Source organism: Perca flavescens, chromosome 9 (genome assembly GCF_004354835.1).
Source record: "Perca flavescens isolate YP-PL-M2 chromosome 9, PFLA_1.0, whole genome shotgun sequence".
NCBI classification, from domain to species: Eukaryota; Metazoa; Chordata; class Actinopteri; order Perciformes; family Percidae; genus Perca; species Perca flavescens.
Window position 1 is genome coordinate 25724382 of NC_041339.1, and position 25736 is coordinate 25750117.

Consider the following 25736-nt stretch of genomic DNA (forward strand, 5'->3'; position numbering starts at 1 on the left):
AACACCTCCTGTATCTGTTTCAAATTAAAAAGCCCTGTAGCGTTTTAGTGGACAGAATCCATAAAATTATTATATTGTTGAATTTATTCAATTAAAGTAATGGAAGTCAAGAAGTTTACATTATTCTCAGTTAGCATGAACGTTTTATAACAGGCACCAGAAGTTTATCCACCCTTGATTTTTTTTTCCCAGCTTTTATTTGAGAAAATACGGTAGTCATGTTTGAAAAATAGATAACGTATCAATCAACGTTGCTTAGATTTGTCAGATACTGTTTTCATCTGGTGTCCCTTGTCATGAGGACTTGGGCTGCTCAAAGCTTGAGCTACAATTTGAATACAAAATCAAAAAAGAACATGTGTTCAGCTTGAATCCTCTAATACCCATAGCAATCACTGAACTTCGACATTAAAAGTACAAGCACCACAGGAAGTAAAACTGAAACAAGAGGATGATGCAATCATTTCAAAAGGTGACAAGTGTATCTGATTAAAAAACGATTAGAGGCAGAGATGTTTCCAGAAGAGAGGGATGTCTCTTTTCTTTTTTTAATGCATACTTACGCTCTCAGGGATAGTTGGCAGTCCATTGATATCCGGGGCGATGAAGTAGGAGTGCTGGAAAACAAAAACATGCAGGAGAAAGAAGAGGGAAGGTCACAAGTGAAGCATACCACTCACACAGAAGAGAATGAGGGGAGGGGGGAGGTCACTTTGTTCTATGATTTATGGCTCATCTTCAGCTCTGTCTATATGAATTGCTGAGCTGGTGTCTGAACTGTGGCAATGCTTTTATCAGGCCTACAGAACAGAGAAAGCTCAATAGCAGCTCAGCTCCCCATAGACACAGACTGGGGTGATGTCTCCGGTGGAAAACTGAGTCTTTATTTAAGCATTAAAAAGGCTTGCGGAGCACCAACACAAGTATATGTGCACGTGTGCATCCACACGGACACAGACACAGACACACACACAGACACACACAGACACACACACACACAGGTTGTTTAGAGGATCACAGGGCTGCCTGTCTCACTTTGGGAGAGCAGGGCAGGTTCACTGTTCAGATCAAAGGGGCCTGAGAGAGGTGGTGTTTGGAGACAGGTAGACAAAGCACCAACTGAAACACACTATTGTGTTTCTCACACACACACAGAGTCTCCTGTATCCTTAGTACACCTGCGTTTCTCTAGGCCTTCACTAGACCATCTGTTGCAGGTCTTCACTTAAATCTACAGTGGCATCTCACATAGAATTTAAAGTAAAATATTAAAATTAATTTAGTCCTCTAAGACTTCACAGTGTTTAAACTTGTGACTACTATTTATGTGTTATGCAAATCTCCCAACAAATAATATCAGGCTAATACCCAGTCAGGGTTTTCTCAAATTGTTGATAACTGATTTGATTTGTGGCCCCTGTGGCAGGAAGAATAACATCTAAGACCCTGAGAGTTGGTTGCACAACAGTATCGCATTCATGACCTCATTCTGATTAGGAAACAATCTGCACTTTGAAAGGGACAAACAAATAGGAAAAATAAATTCCTTAAACAGAAGACAACCGTAATACATACATGATAATATGATTAAGAGTATGCAAACATAAGGAGTCATTTACAATCAGCAACCCCACCAAAGGTACCGCCACCAAGAAAGCAAGATGTCTCTGATTATAGAGACATAAGACAGGAGAGAGAAAGCCCGTCACAGTCACACAGTAAAAATATGAAATTTAAAAGATCCACGACAATGTGCCAAGCAGGACTGTGACAATTTGACTTAATTCTGTGCCATTCTGAACAATGCTGGGTTAACCTCTGACATTATTTAGCTAACTGATTCAACAATCTTCAATAACTACAATGTTAAGCTGTTAGCACATTTCACAATATAAAGTGCTGCTGGTCAGTATTGTTCTGGCACCTGACACTGAAATGTATCAAAATGTATATCATAGAGCAGTGCAGTTGGAAATGTCTGCTAATCATGTTAACACCAGTTAAAAGAATGATGCTTTTTAGTCTTAGGAGACAGTTTTTAGCAAATAAAACATTACCGGACTGTAAGGATGAAGAAAAAGCAACGGCGGCACATAACCACTTACTTTTTGTCTGTGGTTGACATTGGAACATTTAGTTTAATGTAAAACGAACTAAAGCGTTTCACCCCCTAAGTGCATTAAGTGTGAAAAATGTGAAAACAATCGTCATGAGTAAACAATCCTGATATTCCCAGAGGAAGGTCATTGCTGTAGTCGAGTGAAGCTTAAAGGAGATGAACATGCACCAAACACTAAACTGAACCCAACACCCAGGGCTTTGCCTTTTGAGTTGTTGTATGGGGAAAGGATACTGCATCTGAGCATATGCAAATTCTACACACACTTATTTATTGCAAGTGAGCAATTTGTTAAATGTTTGATATTACTGCAGAAATATTGTCATACATGTTTTGTATAAAAGGTATCTACAAAAAAAAAAAAAAAAACAGTTTAAGAGGTCTTTGCACTTAAGTAAAATAGTTTCCAGCAGCAGCAGGTTACATACAAAAGTTAGTTAAATACATACATTTTATGTTAAAAATATTAATTTTTGGCAGAACTTTTGTTACAGCCAATTGGCGTATTTGTGGTTTTTGTAAGACAGAAATAAAACTGCCAGGTTTTTCTGATGTGGAAGGATGTGCAAAATGGAAAAGTAATAATGAATGCTTTAAATGTGCTTATTCTAATTAAAAGTTACTGTACAGCGTGTTGGGTGGTGACAAGTGTGAATTCTGATGCACTGCACCACGTTATTTTTAACTGAGAAGCAGAAGTAGGCTAGTTAGCATTAAAGCTAATAGTTTACTGTTAAACAATAACAGACAGCTAGCTAGTATTGATGATTAGCTGCTGACTTTATAAAATCACAAATGCACTGCATGATTGGAGCTATTGATACAAAGACGCTTGTGAAAGAAAGTAAACCTGACTTATCTTTGCCTCCTTTCTGGAGCTCTTTCCTGATTACATGTTTTAATCAGCTCAGTTTAAAAGGGGCTTTCCAGTGGCACTTGTTGGACTTCTTAGTTTTTATAAAATCATTAAAATAAGACAGTAGGTAATAAAGTATAGATTTAAATAACTGTTCCTATCATAACTTGTCAATTAACTCACCTAGGTAAGAGAGGTACCTCTCATTCTTACACTGGTATGCAATGAGGATACAGATGAGCTGCAGTGCCATTTTCTCTTTACATTAAGCTAAATGCTACATGCCGGACAAGTGGATTTGAAAATCTTTTCTTCTTAGTCATTTTAGTATCAACAAACAACAATACTGTAAGCCTATTCATAGTTGACTAAAAAAATAACTAGTACAGTAAAATAAATAAAAGGTCAATTGTAACCAAACCAATAAAATTGTATACAAAAGAAGCAATTCACCCGGGGCACAGAACACGCCCCATAAGCATACGTACAGTTACTACAGTATACTGTATATCTCGGCCTTTCTTCTCCTGTGCTCGGTGTGCTAAATATCATTTCCCCGTTGGTCTACCAATTCACGGCACTGTGATAATCACAAGCCATGCTCTTCAACCCAACCCAGGCTTTCATTGGCTGTTTGCTTGCTTATCTGCTTTTTTGTTCTTCTTTCGAAGACGTGTTTATATAAAAACATTGAAAGTGGGTTAACTGGAAAGGCATCAAGGAGATTTTTTGAGCACAATTGCCTTTGCTTTAAACATAAAGAGGAGGGGGGAAAAAAAACTTTTGATATTCAGAGAGAGAATATAGCAGTGTGGAATGGCATTAATCATTTACAAAGTTTGATTGTTTTCCAGAGGAGAAGAAACATACACCAAGGCCCAGGATAGTTTGTTTTTTGTTATATTTAAGAAGATAGCGCAGCTTATTTGGCCAAATTGGAAAGCCGTGGCTCCCATGCGATTAGTACAGCAGCGGTTTCATATATTACAGCAGCCTCCTTCCCTCCTCCAGTTTCTGCCGTTGACTCATTCCCCTCCACTCACCGGCTCCTTGCTCCGCCAATCTCTCAGTACTTGCCCAGTGGCAATATACAACTGCTCATTCTTGCACAATGAGAGAGGGAGATAGAGAACAAAACAGGGTTCACACATGAAAGTGGACAATGATCCTTCTTCTTGGCTGCCGTGATAAAACAAAAAAAACACGCTTTTAAGGAATAATTCTGCTTCATCAATTAAATATCAAACTGGTGGCTCCAGAAAAGACATGGAGCTATCACCTCTGTTCTCCGGGGCTTCGTTTCCAATGAAGCTCTGAGATGCAGATGAAAAGATTCTGTTCACATATACAGCTGATAAGGAAAATACTGACACAAAGAAGAAATAAAACACAAGGAATCTTAATTAACCTTGTTAATCTTCATGGAGATATATTGATTACCTCATTTTAGTCTTGTTATGTTGTAAATTCATCTGTGTAATTAGATGTGTATCCTTCTGACACCTATGCTGTAGAAATGACCCAGAGTTTGTTTAGTTTTTTTACTTTTTAATTGGTCCAAAAAAAAAAAAAAAAAAAAGGGAACTGAGGACTAATGCTAACACTGAAACTCTTTTGATCCCATTACGGTGTGGAGTCTAAGCAACTCAGAAATAAAGATATTAGTGAACAATACACTAGGAGTTTGGCAGTCCCACTGAAAATCATTGCATTCTACTTATATAGGCCAGGCTAATGGGAGTGAAAACTATTTAAGAGTGAGTGTTTTATGCAGGAGCTGAAAAGGAGAGGTTGTGTCAGAGTTAACCTAAACACGGGTTGACTTTGAGGGACCCGGGATCGTTAAGCCATTTCAGTTCTTGATAAGCGGGAGACATGACGAGTTGTGAAAGGACCCTTCGAGTTTTAACATTTCCAGCTTTGGCTTATCACACACAGACCTGTTAGTGCCACTTCTTGTTTCCAAACAGAGTGTCAGACCTGGGCCCTCTCTGTCTCTCTGTTCCTACCTAGTGTATCTTAACCTCCTCCTGCTCTCCACTTCCTGTCTGCTCTGTCGTTCCCTCATTTATTTTGCCCATTTCTCTATGCTTTGTCAATCTCTCCCTGTTTCTGCTTGTCTGCCCTATTTTCTTTCTGTCTGGTTTTTATGCCCTCTTTGTCTCCTCCTCCCCTCTTTGTGTCAATTTCATTTTATTTCTCATTATTCCTCCCTTTGTCTCCATTATAAATGATGGTCTTTAGTGTCTCTCGCTCTACTTTTAACTTCTTCAGCCAACGGTTATCATCTTCTTTTCTTTTCTGCAGTCTCCTTCCTGATGCAACACGCTACTACAGTAACCTACCTGTCCCCCTCTCCCTCTTTCTACCTCTATTCTCAGCTGTCTTGCCTCTGATAAGGGGGAATATGAGATCTATACCTACCACACTCAGGTTGACTGGCGTGAAGGGCTTTGGCACTGGCATATCATAGAGAGAATTCAGCATGTCATTCAAGTCATTTTCCTGGGGGAGAGAAACAAACAACAGTAGAAGAAAAAAACATGAAGACATAGGACACATGAATTTGATTCACTTGTTTTGTTGATGTCACGAGTTATGTGTCAATCTTAACAACAGTGCTGGGACAGGCGCTGCTGCAGACCAGAGGGCAATCCTGCAGCGAGGCCTGAAGGGCTCCAAAACTTCCGACTGACATATGTTTAACGAGCAATGGTGAGGTTAAAAGACGGCTGAGCGTAGGGCTGCAGACGCTTATTATCCGGCAGCGTTGATTTATGGCCAAGAGCGGGCTGTCAGTAATTAAGCAGGGGTCCCCGCTCCAAAGACTGGGGCTTTAAGAAGCCGTCAGAGAGAGCTAGCTTGACCACAGAACAGGCCCCGAGATTATTCTTCCAGCATTTATGAGCTCTACGACAAGATTGCTATTTACACTCGGGCCTCTGGCTGGAGAAGTCATCGGGACAACAGTTTGCAACTTGTACTTAAACTAAACTAACTACTGTGAACACAGAGGTTGCGCAATGTTGTTCGCTTTAGATTCTTTTTCTATTCGCCCTCTAAGAGAACTTTGTTTTGGTTTTGGCTATGAACCGTTGCTTGTTTAAAGAAATGTGCATGCTGGTGAGTGCAGATGTATGTGCGAGCCAGAAGGAAATAGAAACTTGAGAGGAATGAGCGGCAATATACAGTAAGAGAAGCAGAAGAGTGGGAGGGAGGGAGGGGAGGGTTTAGGGTGTGTGCAATCGAACAGCCTCCTGTCATGAGAGGCTCAATGCTCACACGCATGGTCAGCAACACGGCCTGGGGAAACAGTTCATTTACCCCTCGCCTTAAACCCTCATCGCTCTTCTGTCTTCCCTCGTCTGTCAACATCTCCCTCTCGCCTGGAACGGACAGCGGGGTAAATAGAAACCAAATCATGCACACTAACACTTCAGTCACACAGGATTTCCAGCAATCTTTCGGTTTCTCTCTTCCTCGCACACAAACTGGTATATTCTCTCTAGGCCCTATATAAGACTATCCTGCCTCTCAAACACATAAATGTGGGTGTGTGTTGAATGTTTATGTGATAATTTTGTGATTGTCTACTTTAGCATGCCTCTCTGTCCTGATCATGGCTCTCTAAGGGTCTTGGAAGAAGCAGCGCCTACATGACAATTGAAAGGGGTCCCAAAGCTCTCTGCATCTCTCCCTTGCTCTGCCTCCCTCCCTCTTCTTCTCTCTTCAGTATAAACATGGGAACATCACCTACACCCTCTGTGCTAGACGCTGCACATCTCCCCAGTTTGTTGCATATTTTACATTTCCCCTCCCTTTGCTAGTACAATGCAGTGAATAGTCAGGGGAAAAAGACTTTTGTGAAGTGCGAGCAGTTGTGTGAATGTTTGTGCGTGTGTGTGTGCGTGTGTGTGGTTTTGTTTTTTTCTTAACGATTTGTTTTCCAGTAAATCATCAGGAATAACTTCCAGTGTCAGATCAGCGTTTGGTCTGTGAAATGTCAACATTGTTGCTGCTAACAACAGGAGCCAAGTCGAGCCCCAGACGGCGAACAAAACTTGCACACAAAAGACAACATGCAGAAGAACAGAATGGAGGAAAAATATCTTAGCACAGTACAATTTCAAAAACACTAAACAGTGTGCTTGTTTCTCAGTCAAATCAAACCACCATGTCTTATTTTGTATGCACTTACACTGCACCATACATACAATTATAAATACATCCAGAGGAGATGATTACCTGTTGTTTTGTTAGGTAGTCTGCCAGCGTATTCAGCAACTTGTAGTAGATTTCAAACCATGGTAGATAGCTGCAAAGGTCAGAGAGACAAATGTATTAATGACAAGGTTTCAATTAACTTTTATCATCTTCTACAATAAACAAGCAGAATGTGCTTCAGTTGTTATTATCACAGGATTGGTATTAAAGCTCTATTTAAAAGTACAACAAATGTAGAGATTCAGTCTTCTAAAAACTGATTTTATTTTTTTCAAAAATGTATTTGTGTGTTGCAACTCCATCTTCGCCCATCACAATGTCTACAGTATAAATAATTTTCCCCCATCTACTGGACAGCATTGAACATTGAGTTTGTTATGTATGGCCTTGCAATAAGACTGGGTGTATGTACTGGCTATTGTTGGTGACCTATTGCTTAAAGATCAAATGCACGCAGCCCATTGATAATGGATTGTGTTCCCACCTACTCCAAAGCACAGAGTTGTTGGAAAAAAGAAGTAAATGCTATCTAGTCCTTATTATGACATTCTTCGTATCCATGGCCCTCCGCATGCTAAGGATTCCTATCATGTCTGCCCTTTAAGCCAATAGGAAGGGAGGGTAGGAAAAAAAACAAAACAATGAGTTTAGATTCTTTAACAAAAAACACCATAGCTTTCATGTCATGCGGAGGGACGCTATGGTTTACAAGCATGCTGCTTACAGATGGCTTAACAAAAATGCAGCCCAAGATGCCTCCTGCCCCCCCCCCGTTTCCTCCTCCTTCTGCCCCTCTCTGTGCTTCTTCTTATGTCCTTCGCATTAATAATAAAAAAAAAATTGCCTTATGCAATTAATGTAAAATAAATAAATGTATTAACAAGCTCAAAATAATTTATACTGCAGTGTTTGTGTTAAAGCTAATCACTGAGTACACCCACCATAAGCTAAAAGCATCTGCAGCATGGCTTTCTTTACAAAGTTGACATATTCTTGGCCAAGTCGAATTGCTTTCTAGGTGGAAGATGGCCAACATTTTCTTTTGGCATAAAAGCTGTGAGGGGCTTAGCTCATTTAATGTTATGCAATCAAATGATAAAAACATGGTGTCCTATCAATGTATTGGATTTTTATTTAGTTTGGGGTTTTAGCATGCAGTTCAACACTGCATGAGTAATGATTCTAGATAAGGACTTCTTAGCATTAGCATTATTTCTTAGCAATAAACAGAAACTCCCATTAATGCTTCATTAACTTGCCTGGATGCAGGGGTTGAAAATAAAATTAGTGGTCAAATAAGCCAATCAATCAAAAGTGGATTCTCATTTGCTCACCAAAGTCGGCCAATAGTTCTTAATGTCAATCAGTGAAAACAATATAAAATACATGTCATTAAGACTACAATTTAATTGAAATTGAAATAAAAATCTGACCAAGAGCTTAAATCTACAGTTTCTTAGTTATAATAAATTATACATTCGTAACAGTGAAGCTTTGATTATGTGTGAGTTTATAAGCCAGTGAAGTCCTGCTCAAGCAGTTGGCTGAAGACTGAGGAGCTTCCAGGGCATGGGTCACTGGCTGCTCTGTAGACTGGAATTAACAGACAACAAGAAAACAATAAAGTCAACCTAATGCAAATTTTCATATCGCTAAATCCGCAAGGGGCCAATGACAGGCCAGGTTCCCGGAGAAGTGCAGCCAAGCGCACCAATCAGAGAGGCTGAGTGACCATTAGCCTGAAACAAGCCTCTTAACATGCCTGTATTTTGACGTCTGTGTGAAGATTTACCACAATCAGGTCACATTCGCAGGAGAGCCTAAATCAAAAATGCATATGTTAATGCACATGCTGACCGGATATGAACCTGAAGACCTATTTCTGCCACGTCAAACAACATACAACACAAATATCTGCATTTGGGATCCATTTACATTTAGCAATTACACAAAACGTCCAGTCTGATATTATGACTAAGGGGGAGAAAAAAGCCTTTGTATTATCTGCCTCCTGTGCGTGTGTTTAAAAAGCCAGGCTTCTGGACATTAATCCTTCATTTTTCACAGTTGAAGGGGATTTAAATAGGACTCTCGCTGTCAGAGCAGCCGTCAGGCCTCACAGATCTCACAGTCATTACACACCTACACCAAGGTGCTGTAAATCCTTTGTTTTAGAGGAAAACACATGATGCTGGTTAAGGCAGCCAACCATAAAGTATCAATATTCTTCTAACATCTTCCTACAAATGCAATAGAATGAATATGTTAAAGTTATAAAATGTATTGTTTTGTTCTACTTATCCTCCCCACCCCCCTTGCTCTGCTCTCTGTTGATGCAAAGTTAAAGTTTGAAAAGCTTAGAGAGATACTCCTACTCGTCACAGTTCATTGCTCAGATCTGTTTGTGCTTCGCAAATCCTCCGATAGAGAGAGAGGCATCCATCATAGCCGTGCTCAGTGTGTGGGGGCCCCGCAATCTCTCCTGCCATTTTAAACACATGTCTTCTCAAAGTGCCATGTACTCAAAGAATGAACCAGTTAATCTGCGGTCCACTCACAGCCCGTCGTGCTCTTCATCCCAGCACAGACTACCTAACAGCACGGAAATATCTGACAGAAGACAGGGACATGGGGGTGCCTTTGGAACTTACAAGTATACTATAATGGATAGGAGAAAGACAAAAACAAATGCAGCTGAATTAAACCTTTCAAAATTAGTTTTCACGAGCATTGTATATAACCACAAAAGGAAATCTAGAGTGAAATAAAACAAACCATTCACAAAATCTCCAAATATTGTGGACACTCATACTCCTACATGTTATCTATACACATCAGTAGTTAAAGAGTTTGATTAACCCTTAGTATTGGAGCCCTTTTTGCAGCCGTAAAGTACCTGTTGGGTGCCAAGTACGACACTTATTCCTATTCCTTAGAGGAGTCTTAAATCTCCTTCAGTGCACGGGCATTTGTAATCGTAAGTCATCTTACACTTTGTAGACGGGTCAGTGGAAGATTTCATTACACCTTTACTTTCTCGGGTCAAGGGTTAAGTACAGGGAAGGAAGTGTCCTCCGGCAATCCGCTAAGTGACCTCAAACTGGAGCAACGCAGTCCCTAAAATGTATCCTAAAGCCTCAGCCATTAAATGAAACTAAGGAAATCCACATTTGTCTTCTCCGAATTACTCACGTTTAACAGAAAGTGTCCAATGTGAGAGACAAAGAATGAGAGAAGACAGGGGATAACAGAATGCAATTAAACAAGTTATAATTTCTCTTTTGTGTTGTTTTTTGTGTGTGTCAAGAATATGCCTGAAGGGAGCACGGCCCTTTCGGCCACGGCTTAAGCAGCGAGACTAGAAAGGGTTGTCCACATAAAACTGTCCTACTCATTAAGGCACTTCCTCCTGTAAGCAGAGGTGACAATTTTATGGTCCCAGCACTTCAACAATCACAGAGACGCAAACTGTTTTAATTACTTTTATTCTATATCCGTGGGAAATTATAAAATTAAAAAGACATTTTTACCAGACACATTTTAACTGATCTTTCTTTTAAGAAAAAAAAATAATCTGTATTTTTTTGTTGGTTATTATTTTAACACAGGTATTCTTCTGACATTTCCTTAATACCGTCTACTAATATGGCAGAATGAAAGACAGTTTAAAGAATAACAAACAAAGACAAAAACGCTTGACCAAGGATTTTGAACGCAGGAATATAATTAACACATTTGTCACATTTCTTCAATGAGAAATGTAAAATGCTTTTTTTATATTTTCACTTATCTACCTAAAAAAATTGAAAATGACCAGGACAAACAAGAGAAAGAAAAATGTATCTGAGGAGCACACAAACAATTTTAAATTAACTACGACCAAAAAAAACTTTCTATACGTTGTTTTATTAAAAATGAAGGAAGCCATGCAAACTACTCAAAATGCATAATGAATTTTATACATCATATGTCAAATGAATTAGCATGTCTAACTCAGCGAGAGGGACAGGGGAACCTCTGCTAATTGGCAGTGAAGCTTCATGCATAATTATGGGCCAAGCGTCTTTGCTGTCGCACTGTGGCAGTAGCCGAATAACGAGGAGAAAAGAGAGAAAGAAAGAGAGACAGAGAGAGAGAGGGAGGGAGGGAGGGAGGGAGGGAGAGAGAGAGAGAGAGAGAGAGAGAGAGAGAGAGAGAGAGAGAGAGAGAGAGAGAGAGAAAAACAAAGACCATGGAAGCTGGCCGGGAAGGCTGGGTGGTGTGGGGAGGAGGGACACTGTTCTTCACAGGAGCTCATCAGGGCAGCGACAAACCCACGACTGTCCATCACAGACCCCCCCACCACCACCACACACACACACACACACACACACACACACACACACACACACACACACGCGCAGGCACGCACGCACGCACTGCTTTACACTAACAGAGAAAAAGAAAAGGCTTTGTGCTTCATTTCCAGTTTGTTGTTTGTTAAACTGCTTAATACATTCATACAATTGATTTATTTGTCTAAATGTTGTTGTTTATTTTAAGTGCATATGCCTGTCCACTGAGATTAACACTGGAGGGCTCCTTCTTTGTAATGGTTAGGTAATTACATCCGTTAAAAAAAAAAAAAAAAAAAACATTGTGTCAACATGCAATTACATGGGAATTAAATGATAATAGCCTTTGTTGGAGAGTAATTATGCAAAGTAAATGAAATTTTCCTGCATTTAGTATCCTCATTTAAGTACGTTGTGATTAGATAAATCTACCTATGAAATATCAAAAACTGCTAAACTTTTGGTAATTATAGGCACATCACTAACATATTTGTGTGGGCAGATGAAAATATAAATTTGTTATTCTGGCATAGTGCAGCTCAGTGTGAGAATGAATGAAAATCTTGTCGAAAAAAATCACTTCTACGATCTGGTAAATTAATTTTTTTTCATCACACTTGAGAAATAAATGCAGATATAAAAAATAGTTCTGAGACTGATACATAGATAATTTGAAAAAGGGCAAAACAGTCCAAGTCTTGGTTATCTGAACAAGTAAATGAAGACACTAGTGTTTGAATAAGTCTTTTTCCAAACATTTTCTTGTTTCGGACTCAGAAAGTAAAATGTGAAAGGCTGACTTATATGTTTGGATTTGTGAAGTGCAGCTTAACTTTTAGCACGCCCAGTTGTCTCTCTTTTGTTTAATTTATGGAAAAAATTAAAAAGTATATGATACAGTGTTAAAGATGTCAGTAATACTCATTTCATTAGGACAACATGATTTTGTATAAAGCACACAAAAGAAATATATGCTCCTTGGTGTATTAAAAGCACACCAAAAAGATTTAGGGAGCATGTGAATGTGTGTATGAGTGTCTTTGTGTACGTGTGTTACCTGAGCAGACATATGCAGACACGGCAGCCTTGAGTGAGTCGACAGAAACCAAACCTCTGTTTGCCGTCGATGTCCGTCAGCACAAAGGTGAAATTCTGCCCCACCTGATTCTGGGAAACCCTGGGGCCGGACACGAGGGACACACACACACACACACACACACACACACACACACACACACACACACACACACACACACACACACACACACACACACACACACACACACACACACACACAGTCACAAATGGCCCAAACTTCATAACGCCTTAACAATCAACTGAATACAATAGGGTGCAGTAGATATAAAATCATAAACATTTAAAATACAAAACAGCAAAACACAATTTAGTCTGCCTGGATCAGAAACAAACTCATTCTCAGACAAAATTTCACTATGAGCTGCAGTCAAGGTCCAAATCTGAAGTCGCATATTTCTAGTATGGCTGCTTGAAAAACTGTAAAAAGCTTTTCAACCTCAAGGTAAATTTCAGAGCAGCTCTGTACATCTCTACTCCACTAGATGGCAGCAGCTCAGCTTCAGTAAAAAGACTGTACTTTCTCTCTCTCTCTCCCCTCCACCCCCCTTGCTCTCTCTCTCCCTCTCCCTCTCCCCCTCCCTCTTTACAATGGGAATTTTAACATGTCATTTTCCATCCTCAAAATAAAAAGGCCGGTTCTTTTCAGAGTGCTGCTGGTCTGATCGGACCTATATTATATAGAAGAAAACACAATTCCCTAGACTCTGGACTCTTTTACACACATGCACTTCTAAACATGTTACTGTGCACAACACATCAAGGGGGCAGGTCACTGATGACCTCATCGGCATCATCCTTAATGGAACTTGTTGTTATCATTATCATCATCGTTATCGTGTGTCCTCAACGTCACACCATTTACATTCTTTGGGAGATATTTTGCCAACAGCTGTGTTGTTTGCAGGCACAGTCGGTTTTGCAGATTGTATGCAGCGAAATGTCCGATTAGTTGGGGTTCAAAATCAGAGATGCTACTTGCAATCACACCAACCAATGCACTCATCATTACAGTTTGAAGGTTAGTAAATTATATGGCTGTACCTAGAAATGATGGTAATTTTACCTTAACACAACTGTGTGATGCACAAAACACACATCATCTCATTTCCTTTTTTTAAATGCATGTGTCTATGTAGGTGAGAGAAAAGCTAGGTACACGAGTGTGTGTGTGTGTGTGTGTGTGTGTGTGTGTGTGTGTGTGTGTGTGTGAGAAGCAGAAAGGAAGAGGAATCGTACCTTGCCACGTCAAAGGGAAAGCAGAACTTTGGTATCGTCTGAAGGACCTCCTGAGAAACCAGAACAGAGAAACGCACACACACACACACCTTTTTAGAGAAACACACATCACAGGGAAAACAAACAATAACTGCACATTTCAATATAAAATCTCTTGGGCTTCCACTAAGTGGATGCTATCAACTGGCTGAACAAAATGAGGATTAATGTTAAATGCTGCTGATAGCAATCTGACAAAGTCTTCACATCCCAAACACTGCAGCCTAAATGCACTTAATCCAAATGAATGGGCCACCTAAACCACTTCATTTGGCAGAACAGAGTGGAAAGGTTCCCTTTTTTTTTTTTTTTTTTGCAGAGGATGGGGAGGAATCCTCAGTCCACAGCTTGAATAATTAGCAGTTAATAAGTTCATCGATTATCGGGTGCCAAAGGGAGATGAAAAGATAAAGAGAGAGAGAGAGAGAAAAAAGAGAGAGGAGAGAGAGGGGACACACAACACCAAGGCAATGGTGGCAGATTGTAGTGACAATGGGCTAAGCAGCTCTGAGGGGTTAAGAGGTAGGAGGGGGGGTACAAGCCTTCAGGGCTTTACCTCCCAACACCTCCCTTGTGAGTTGGGGGAGTGTGGGGAGGGTGAGAGTCTGCATGCTCTTGAAGCAAGGTAGGAGTGGAGTGGAGGGGGGGCACCTTTTCACCAGCAGCATATGGATTTAGACAGGGAGCAGGAACAGAGCGGAGCACCATATGGGTGAGCCACTCCAGACCAGCCACACAGCCACAGAGGAACCGGGTCCCCCTTCTGTCTGTCGCTCTGTCTGCCCGTCTCTCTGCTGCTAACCTGGCCCAGAGAAGACGCCATGCACCAGGTCCTTTTTGCCGGCTGTCTTTCTGCTACCTCTCCCTCTTAGTTCTGGCCAGGCTCTGCCAACCCCACAGACTAATCCTTGGGCTCTCTCTCTCTCTCTCTCTCTCTCTCTCTCTCTCTCTCTCTCTCTCTCTCTCTCTCTCTCTCTCTCTCTCTCTCTCTCTCTCTCTCTCTCTCTCTCTCTCTCTCTCTCTCTCTCTCTCTCTCTCTCTACCAAGGTCTGTCTCTTCTTTCTGATTGGAGATGTCCGAGCTGAGAGTGATGCAGCTGCTCCACTATCTCTCTGTCTGCCTCCCCCAGAGGCCAATCTGGACGACAGGTTGGTTGTCTTCTGCTGCCTACTTTGCTAAGACCTCGCCGTGGGGAGCAGTCACTGATTCCCCCCGCCCCTCCTTATCAAAACTTAAAGCTGCTACCCTAGCACAACACGACCATCGCCACAGACAAGCAAGCAACAATGAGCTATGACAGAAGGAAGGGGGGGTATGAGTGTGTGTGTCATGTGTATTTGCGAATTTCAGTTCATGATTTATGTGAGTGCCTGCCTGCTTCAAGGACTTTTTGCATTCAGTGTGAGAGGGTGGTTTAGCATGTACATTTGTATGTGCTTTGTGTGTGTGTGTGTGTGTGTGTGTGTGTGTGTGTGTGTGTGTGGGTGGCTGAGTTTGACTCGGCTATATGTTTTTGTGTGTGCCCACATATGGAATATACGGGAGGGGCGGGGAGGCAAGGCAGGCTGGGTGGGAAGTGGTTGTTTTTACTTATCAGGATATGTGATAAAATTGAGAACTTAACAAAGACGGAGGGCTCGGTGGCAGAGGAGGTCTCTGTCTCTGCTGTGTGTGTGTGTGTGTGTGTGTGTGTGTGTGTGTGTGTGTGTGTGTGTGTACACACGTGTGTGACTGTGTCTTGGCGTGTGCGGCTGTAAAACTGTCACACACATCAGAGCTGCCATCGCTGTATGCGTTTGCTACTATTATTAACCACTATGTACGCACACCAATATGTTCCAGAGAGCCCTCCTTGGCGCACTGCATATGGCACACAAACCCAAACAGACAGACAGACAGACACACACACACACACACACACACACACACACATATTCCCTGCAAATAAAAACATTTGACTTGCCAGATTTGTTGAGTTGTCACAGCCCCGCCCACATCAGTTTGAGTGACAGAGTGTAGAGACTCTGATCTCATACAGGACCAGTGGGAAGTGATGCGTTTGTATGTGTGTATAATGTGACAGCAGACATGCTATATAGGTGTGTGTATATATTACAGTCTATAGACATTTTGAACCTAGATAGCTTTCGGTTTCTGAAATCATTGAAAATCTACCTTCGTCTTTATTCACCAATTTATTTTAGGGTTGCATCTCAGCTCTAATATATTTATATGAATATGATAACCACTCTTTGCAGAATTTTTTTAAATAGAAAATCAAACTTTGAAAGGAAACTGCTAAGAGTAAAGGACCCAAAATCATAAACTGTTGTAGTGTAAGATAAAGCACCACTACCAGCAAATGCTTTGGCTGTCTACAGGACTTTCTCAGTCTACACGAAAATCAACTGTGAAATGCACCAACAGTGTGACTTACAGGGTCACTTCACCCAAGTTACAAAAAACATTTTCTCACTTAGTAGTTTTGGTTGTCGTATGAGACACCCCTCTCTTAGATTTCTGGCTTAGATTCCAACCCAATATAATGCAGTTGAACAGAATTAAATCTGTAGCGGTCACAGAGTTGAAAAAAAAAAAAAAAAAAAAAAAAAAAAAAAAAAAAAAACTACATTTCTTTTCCGCAGCATGTCTTTTTTGCAATCAGTGTCTCCATTACTCTGGATGATCTACAGACTTCACTGTCAAACATTTTCATTCAGTGTATTTCTTTGGTAGAAAGCAGAAGAGATGTGAACATCTTAAAACAAAAAAAAAAAAAAAACATATATCTCAAAACCTGGGAGAATAATACCAAAACTATCTACATTGGCTACATACCACTGGAAAGTGAGAAAATGTGTTTTGGATGAATCACACCTTTATACTGAGCTCAACAGTGATCCTGTTCCAACATCCCTTTCAGTTTTTAACCAAATAGACTGCTTCTATGTGATATGCAACTCATAATCTTTTTTTCCCCTCACCTGTCAGTCTGTTTTCTGTTTCCTACATCCTACCTGTATTACTGATAACTCTCCTTCGCATCTGTAGCTCTCTTTTCCACTTCCTTCCCTCCATGACTGGGCCCTATACCGTAGGGATATCTAAACAGGAATGGCACAAAGGGGGGGGTGTTCCTCCACAGTTTCTTAGTATAGTAAGCCCAACACACACACACACACACACACACACACACACACACACACACACACACACACACACACACACACACACACACACACACACACACACACACCCTACTTGCCATTTTCCCAAGACAAAAGAAAAAGAGGCAGCTAATATATTTGCAGCGTTGTGAGCGGTGGGGGGGGGGGAGAAGGAATCTGCTGCTAGGCTGGGCTTGGCAGACAGTGGTGTGTGTGTGTGTGTGTGTGTGTGTGTGTGTGTGTGTGTGTGTGTGTGTGTGTGTGTGTGTGTGTGTTTATCGTGAGTGGAGACAGGGGTATCGCTCAGTGAGACAGAATACTCCGGGTTCCCCCAGCAGACGCTCCAGCTATCACTGCACCACAACACTACAACAGCCCTCAGCAGCACTATGCAGCTTTGCGCCGTGCCCCCGCAGGATAGCACGGTACGGCGAGGAAGAGCAACAAACTTTGCAGCACAGTGCTTTGCTACTAAAAATAGGCCTAAACTTCACTTTTATCCCTGCCCTACCCTTATTGTTTAAGACGTAATTGTGATGGGTTAAGCTATATATGGTTAAGGCATACAGGGGGTACTGGGGGGGGATTTGACACGTCACAGATCATACTCTATGGGGTCTATGCACGCACCCCCCCCTTGGCCACTCACCAACACTAAAAAAAAAAGGGGGGAAACCAGCTTTTAAGATCACAGCAAGTGGACAGAATGATGTTAACAGGTTCATTATTAACAGATTAAAAGCTAAACTCAGCATCAGCCATGGTGTTTCATTTTGGGTGTGAACCTCATGAGCAATATTCATTTTCCCATATGCTTGCAAATATAGAGGAGAGACATTGGAGAGTGGAGAGTTCTGTAGAAAAATGTGGATCTAAAGAGGAAAAGAATGAGAATGCAGTAGGGCAAATAAAATGCTGAAAATGATCAACTATGAGGCAAAAAAAAAAAAAAAAAAAAAAAGGAAAAAGAGAAGTAGAGAGGCAGACAGAGAGACTGACAAGAGTGAATGTCTTAAGGAAGGAGAGGTGGAGAAGGTATTTGATGGACGGACACAACAGCAGAAGGATGGAGGAAAAAAAGGGAAGGAGGGAGAGAGGAGCAGCCCAGTTCACGCCCCTCTCTCCATGCAGCAAGGATTCCTCCCTGGGGGGACTCAGACTTTAAGCCCCTGCCCTGCTTTATATTCCCCTGGCTACTGCAGCCAGATCAATCTAGCTGGCTACCCAGTGTAACTCAACCTAGTTCAGTGCAGCCTGGCCCCCAGAGCCCTCTACACAGGGTGTAGTTTTAGGAGGAATCGAGGCTGGAGGCAGGCAAATTTGTAAATGTACCACTGGTGTACCCATATTAGAAGCAGACTTTAAAAAGGTGTGTTAGCCCATTACTACAATTCACATATACTTTACATTACTGTCAGCTGTTTTCAAAGCATGCTGTACTGTTTTAGATTTGAATGTAACTGTACAATCCATCACAGTGAACATTGCGCCTGCTTTTATTTTTTTGTCAAAGTTAATTTATTATTTCCTGGAAAATGCAACTGCAAGACTGATTTGAAAAGCCTGCACTGCATTACCCCATAAAAATAACGTAACTCAAAAATAATGCAGGCAAGATGTTCACTGTGATCGATTACGTTTTTGCGTTTTTGCAAGATGAGTTTTTTATACCATATGGAAATAAACAGAAATCAATTAAAGCTGGGAAGGTAGTAAAACACATTCAAAAAAAACAGTGACATCGTTAATGTCACTGCATACAATATTATAAGTTGAACGCCAGAGCATTTTATATTCGCTCAGTGATTCAATGGTGACCTTTTTTTTGGGGGGGGGGGGGGGGTCACAATACCTAAAACTGTAACTACTGTAAGGAAGCTGTATGTTTATTACTGCGAACAGGCCAAATAAATATTCTGCAAAAGTTCACGAGGACGACATCACATACTGTAGTCAAATTTATTACCCATTTAGCAACATTTTCTCACTCCATCCACTGAGGAAGACCACAAGATTGGCTTGGAAGAACTCTATAAAAAATATACTCTAGTTTTAAGAATGCCAAAAGTCACACACCTTGTTACACAAACATACAATCTCTGAAATAAATTAGCTGCTTCCTGCTCACAACTCTATTCGAAATTCATTACCTCTTAATTATGGCCATCCATATTGCAATTGTGCTGTGCGCTGGGCAGTTGAACACATAAATAGTTCACATTAATAATATCACACCTCACAGGATATTTCTTTCTTAAACTATTCATGTACCGGTATATGAAGGTATTCCCCAGCTGATGCCTTCTCTGTTGGAATCAAAAGTAGGTTTTAAAAAAAGGTAAAAGTTGAGAGAGACCAGTTCCTGTGTGAATAGGTTTAATAATTGCAAGAAAACCGGCATGTGCAAAGCTATCTTTTCCATATCTGTCAACCATAATGGAGTTTTAAGGCTACAGTGGTTTGCAGCAGGCAGGGACCCTGGTTATCCAGCCAGCACTTCCAACAGTATAATGACATAGTCAGCAGGACTACTAACACATCAGCGCTGGAAACCAAAGTGTCTCCACTCACCCTTCCTTCACCTCTTCCTCCCGCACGCTCTCGTGCCCTCTTCATCACCTCCTCTCTTCCTTCCCTTCTCTCTCGTTCCCTCCATCCCCCACTCTCCGTCCTCTTTCACCTCCCTCCTAAACCCCCTGTCGTCATCTTAGATTCCCCCTTGCTGCATACCCCACCTTTTCCTCACCCTTACCAACACCCCTCGCCCCCCTACTCGCCCCCCTTTTCCCAATTAGTCTGTCTGTGTGCAGCTACCCAGCCGATCTCTGCCCATCCTGCCGGTGCTGGTTCGCTCACCCAGCCCCTCTGGCGAACATGACAAAGAGACATCCTCAGTATTCAAACAGACACACACTGCTTTCAAATGCCGAATGGCAGGGTCGACCTGGGTGCAGCTTTAAGCAAAATATTCAAATTCTCAGCCTTTCTTTTTATGAATTTGCATGGATATGCATTCATTTGCAATGTGTAAAGGCACAAGGACAGCTGAGCCTTGGTGTTGGAGAGCTAGAGAGGGGGAAAATAAATAATGCAAAACAAAAATGTATGATGGTATGAAATCTTGATTGGGTAGACTGGTGGATTAAAACTAGGCTCCAAACTCCCAAACAAAATGACACATGTACATTTTTGGCACCAAATAATGATGAACTGATGACTATTATCTTCAGCTACCCAATCAACTTCCTGAACTGCTTCCTGTTTCGTAAGTGATCTCCAAACTGCAACAGATACTGAAAGGTTACTGGATTTGATACTATACTGAGAAAGACAGAAAGAGACAGCGAGAAACAGACGCAAAAACATTAAGACAGAGCGAAAGACTGAAGAAAAAAAAGCAAGAGAGTGAGAGTAATGCTAAAATAGAGCTTTGGATTTGTTTTAAAACAGACATTAACATTGTAAATCCTAAAGAAACGCTAGTACTGGTTGTAACATGATGAATTTCTGTTCCTCTAAGGCAAACAAAACAAGGGGCTAAATCCTATTTCTCAATTGTTTGTTGATTTTCATATCTCCCAGCATATTAATCTAACGCTGTAGAAGTATCTTCCAATAACGTTTAACAGCCCACTACATCTTCCTGCACAATACCATTATTTTCTAAGCCCAAGAAATAAATGCAGGTATGGTGGTTACTAGAAAGTGTTGCATGAGTCATATTATAGCTAAGAACTGCTTGACCACAGAAAGCCATGCATATACCAATGTAAACCACACTCTGACAATGCAATTTTGTTTTCAGAGTGCATGTCTAAAATGGTAGAGCTACAGGTTATTTTCCTGCAATAATAACTTTTGCTATAAATTGACAATGTGATGAGCCAAGCAGGACTAGTGCTGTTCACGAAGACAGGACATTGAGAGATGTAATCTCCGATGTCAGGACATATCTGTGTCCTGAGCAGGAAACTCTCTTGAATCAGACTTCTGTAGATGACCCTGACCTCTGGCCCCCCTGTCGATGGGGCATCAATGAAGACAATCCTCTGGTGGGGATCAATGTGGCAAATACATTGTCTTTAATTAATGACCGATTCCTGTATAAAGGATCATAAGAAGGTCAACTATAGATATGTTGAGAAAACAAAAAAGTGAACATGTTTTTTAGAGGCTTCATGGTAAACTCCCTGGCTTTAATTGAAGTGTATTCAACAACATGCATGAACACCTACAGTGTGCCTAGTCTTCCTTACAGTATGAGGCCAAAGCTAATTTTTTTCCGAGCAGATGAACAAATTTTGAGTGCAAACATCATCTGATGCAGACACAGGTAGAGTGAAACTTAATACATGACAGAGAGACACAGACAATGACAGACAGACAGAGGCAAGGGAGAGAATAGAAGCCCAATTTAGAGATGGAATAAGAAAACCTACAGAAGAGTGGGGAGAGGTGCAGAAGAACAACGGGCAGAGGCACAGCCTCCTCTGGCCGCTGCAGACCTCAAACCCTGCAGAGATTCCTTTCATTAGGCTTTAAAAGTATGCTGCCGGCTTGCCATTCTGACCTGCGCTCTGTGCCAGTAATAAGAACGGCCTTCAAAGCTGGACCAAAGCAACAGAGCTGTTTGACAGGGGGAAATGGTGGGGGGTGATGGAGAGAGGTGGAGGGGCTCATGAGCCGATGAGGTGCACTTTCAAATTTACACGGGGGCATTACATTTTCACATCCTTGCTCACTCTGCTCAGGCCGATAGGCGAGGGAGATGGGGGAAGGGGGAGTTTTGTCTTTCTGGATTTTGTTTTACTCCCCTCCACAAGTTTCAGTTCCCAGTGACCCCCCTGCTGCAGCGTATTTGGTTAACAATGGTCCCATGTTACCAGGGCCCAATGCCAGGAGGTGTTGGAAGGTGGCAGACTGATCCTCTGGCCTCTTCAAGCACATGCCAACACCTGACAGGTATAGGTGTTCTTATATCCATATGTGCCACCTTTATAACAAGATGAAACCCTGTTTCATGAAAATATTTGTCATTTTCAAATCTGCACTTCCGGACCCTTAAGGACATGACAGATGTATAAACCAAGGACAAAACAAAGGCCTTAGTTTGGCCCTCCTGTGAAGCGCAACAGCACACCTTACACTCCTAAACGTCACTGGAAAATTAGCGTCCCAGACGTCGCATTTACCCTCAGAGTTGTCCTTGCTCAAGTTTAATTAGGATAGGTAAAATGTTGCTCAGATTCTTTTTTTTCCCCCTCTTTAGCCTATAACGCACATATAGTATGAATTCATCTACTTAACCTCCCACTGTCCAGCCCCAAACTCATTCACCCATCTATCAGCAGTTAATGAGTCACCTCTGATATGACAACATTCCACTGGGGTAGGATACATGCCGTCCATTGTACTGCACTCATTTATTTTCTGCATTTTTCCACAATGGATGTATTTATGTATGTTATGGGGTGAAGGGGCATATTGCTTGGAAAATAAGTATACGGCATCAACAATAACAGTGTGCATTATTCCAGTGCTAATAACCTGTCCTGCTGATGTCCTTTCTACATATCACAGATGGGCTCAGAGAGGGGAGAGCGGCAGTATTATGCCTCTGCCGAGATCTTCCACTGAATATATTACCATGTGATAGGGGGAGATGTCTCACTCCCCAACATGCACACACACAAAAAACACACACAGACACAAAAAACACACACAGACACAAAAAACACACACAGACACAAAAAACACACACACACACACACACACACACACACACACACACACACACACACACACACACACACACACACACACACACACACACACACACACACACACACACACACACACACACACACACACACACACACACACACACACACACACACACACACACACACACTTGTAGTGTTGGGCCAAGAGAGCTGCATATGCCCCAAACATACAAGCATGGGCTTCATTAATGAAGTGCCAGGAGGAGAGGGATAGAGAGAGAGTGCACGTGTGTGTGTGTGTGTGTGTGTGTGTCTGTGTGTCTGTGTGTGTAGCAGCCGGGGGGGATTTCCTTCTTTAAGCTTTCAGCTCCCACTGGGCTTAGCTCGACTGTATGAACCCTGATGTGGGCCTGCCTCTAACACATGGCGTCACACACTCACACACATACACCCTCACACACACAAAGAATGTATACATTGAAGCTCAGCAGGAGGGCAGCAGTGCAACACTGGCTCCTAAACATTTGGCTGTGGACGTCTCATTGACAGATGTACACAGAATCTAGCAGAGGAGGTCAGGTCATCGCTGCAGCCTCCTCTTCCTCATTCTCCTTCCCCTCCCTCTCTCCATCCTTCACAAAACATTCTATTTGTTCTGCCATTGCTTCTATCTCTGTCTCTGGCTGGTGGCTGCTGGTTGTGCCATGTATCAGGTAGTTAAGGAAAAATGCACGCCAATTAAGCTACATCGTGTGATGTGTGATATGTGCGATAGCTCTGTTGGCAACAGCAGTATGTGGTTAGGGTAAGCCTGGCATCTGATACCGTAAATATGAGCTTCTTGGTTGACAGAGACAAGCTGTTTCCAAGTGTGTAGATGCACTCTTTCTTCCTTTGTGACTGCAGCCGTAATACTGGGGGAGTTTAGCAGCGTTTAAAAATGTAATATACGGTGCATTTTGGAGAACATGTGACTGAAGCATGACACTAGTCCAGTTTGCATATGTTAAACCCCAACAACGAGCTCTGGCAAATGGATGTAGAATTCAAGATTTCATTATGAAACAAAACAAGGTAATCATTTTTTACCACATGACTATTTCCCTGTTCCCTATTCTCAAATATCTGTTCCCTTACTGTGGTCTTGTGCAAAAACAGTTTCAAACAAACTATAACAGAAGTTACATATTTGTACTTTTAAAATCTTTGATAAATAATAAGGGCTTTAAATGACACTAGATGCTAGTTATCAATTTTTCTTATTTTTTTTTAGCTGTAGTATCATCTTTATCTATTGTCCATCAACATCAACATAGTCATTGTTGACCAGGTAGGAATCGTTTAGTACACGTTCCATCCATTTACTGTACATAGCTTTAGAAACAATCTGTTTTGGGAGTGGAATGGCAGAGAAGCCAAAGTACATCTGTAGCTGAACCCAGTGCTGTCCACCTGCAGCTTGGGAAACACAAGCAGCCAACAGCTCTTTACTCCAATGCCAAAACACACCACCGCTTTCTTTTTCGCCGGTCACTGTGCGATGCTGAAAAGATGTGAGCAGCGGGGCGGAAAAACACTTCTCCTGCACTCTACCACCCATCTTCTCCCGGGAAGCCAGCCCAGAGGTCAGCGCAATCAGGACCCATGAGCAACAAAGGGCCCTACTTAGGCGGCCGGCTCAGTGCCCGAGCGAAAGGCCAGCTTAGTAGGGCGAGACTGTCCATTAGGAGAGACCCTGGAACACCCCAGGGATCTGAGGTGAACAGGGTTAGAAAGAAGAATAAAAACACTATCAACCAAGACACATACACACATATTCTCAAAGAAATACACAGATCATATGAGGCCTTGTTTGACACTGCTGTCAGGATGCAGTGAAGGGGAAAGATGAGACCCGGTGACACGCTGAGACATCACACACACACACACACATTTAGGCCTATTACCCCCCCCACACACACACACACACACACACACACACACACACAAAAGAGGTATGAATTTCCATCTTTTTCATCTCTCAGTTTCCCACACCTCACACCTTGCTGTTACAGCAACACAAAACTGGCAGTAGCAGCACCCAAAGAGCTGGCAAAATTCTCTTCACAAATTATCACTACTTTTCTGTCTCCTATCGTTTTGGAGGGTGAGTGGGTAAGTTGGCCCTTGTAAAAAGGCTGTGGTCCGACAGAGGTGCTGTACTTTCCTCTCCAGCACCATCTCCTTCACTGATGTCAACCACCCTACGCCTTCCTCTGTCAACCACACCACAACCGTCATTAAGGAGATCACCTACTATCTCACTTATAGGTGGTGTTTCACATCTAAACTTGTCACTTTCTCAGTAACTATAGAGACAGCCTTATCCTTGGAGTGACGACAACACTTTGTGTTGGGTTTGTAGACCCGGAGGCCCTGAAATTTACGCTTTACATGACACAAACACATGTACATTTTTGGATTGCTGCGAACACAACATAGCACTCCTAAAACCTTCACGCTACCAACTCTACCATCTGCCAAACTAACTCACTCTCTGCTTTTCACTCTCCTCCATCTTTTCTCAATTTCTTTACCATTTTGTCATATTACACACCTCTTACCTTGCCTTTATCTTCTTTACCCTCCAATCTCATGATTTCACCTCCTTCCAACTTTCTCCATAACACTTTTTTTTGCCAAAAATCTTCTGTTAAAAAATCATCTACTTCCCATTTTCCACCTCCTTTTTTCTTACGTCTTCTCTTTTTCAATATCATGCCCTCTTCTGCGTGCTATACAAGGTCTCAACTGAGGGCCAGTGGGCCACATATCATTGTCTTCAAGTTAGCATCTCTGGCCCCCTGCTACCGAACCTCTACACACTCACCTTGACTCCTCCACCACCACTCTCACCCACTATCTCCTCCTCTCCTCAGGGTCAACACTCAGGGACCAATC

General features: G+C 41.8%; 1 protein-coding gene across 4 annotated transcripts in view; it reads right to left on the minus strand.

Moving 5' to 3' along the window:
* Positions 1-25736, minus strand: part of dennd1b (DENN/MADD domain containing 1B) — a 112011-nt gene that overhangs the window by 53912 nt on the left and 32363 nt on the right. For 3 of the 4 annotated variants that reach the window (XM_028587301.1, XM_028587303.1, XM_028587304.1), the window contains exons 4-9: positions 13868-13917; positions 12591-12710; positions 7221-7290; positions 5400-5480; positions 4019-4078; positions 564-617 (exon numbers count right to left, since the gene is read on the minus strand). In XM_028587301.1, the coding sequence (XP_028443102.1) occupies positions 564-617; positions 4019-4078; positions 5400-5480; positions 7221-7290; positions 12591-12710; positions 13868-13917 (435 nt within the window). The remainder of the gene's footprint in view (positions 1-563; positions 618-4018; positions 4079-5399; positions 5481-7220; positions 7291-12590; positions 12711-13867; positions 13918-25736) is intronic. The other variant, XM_028587302.1, reaches the window with a different exon arrangement.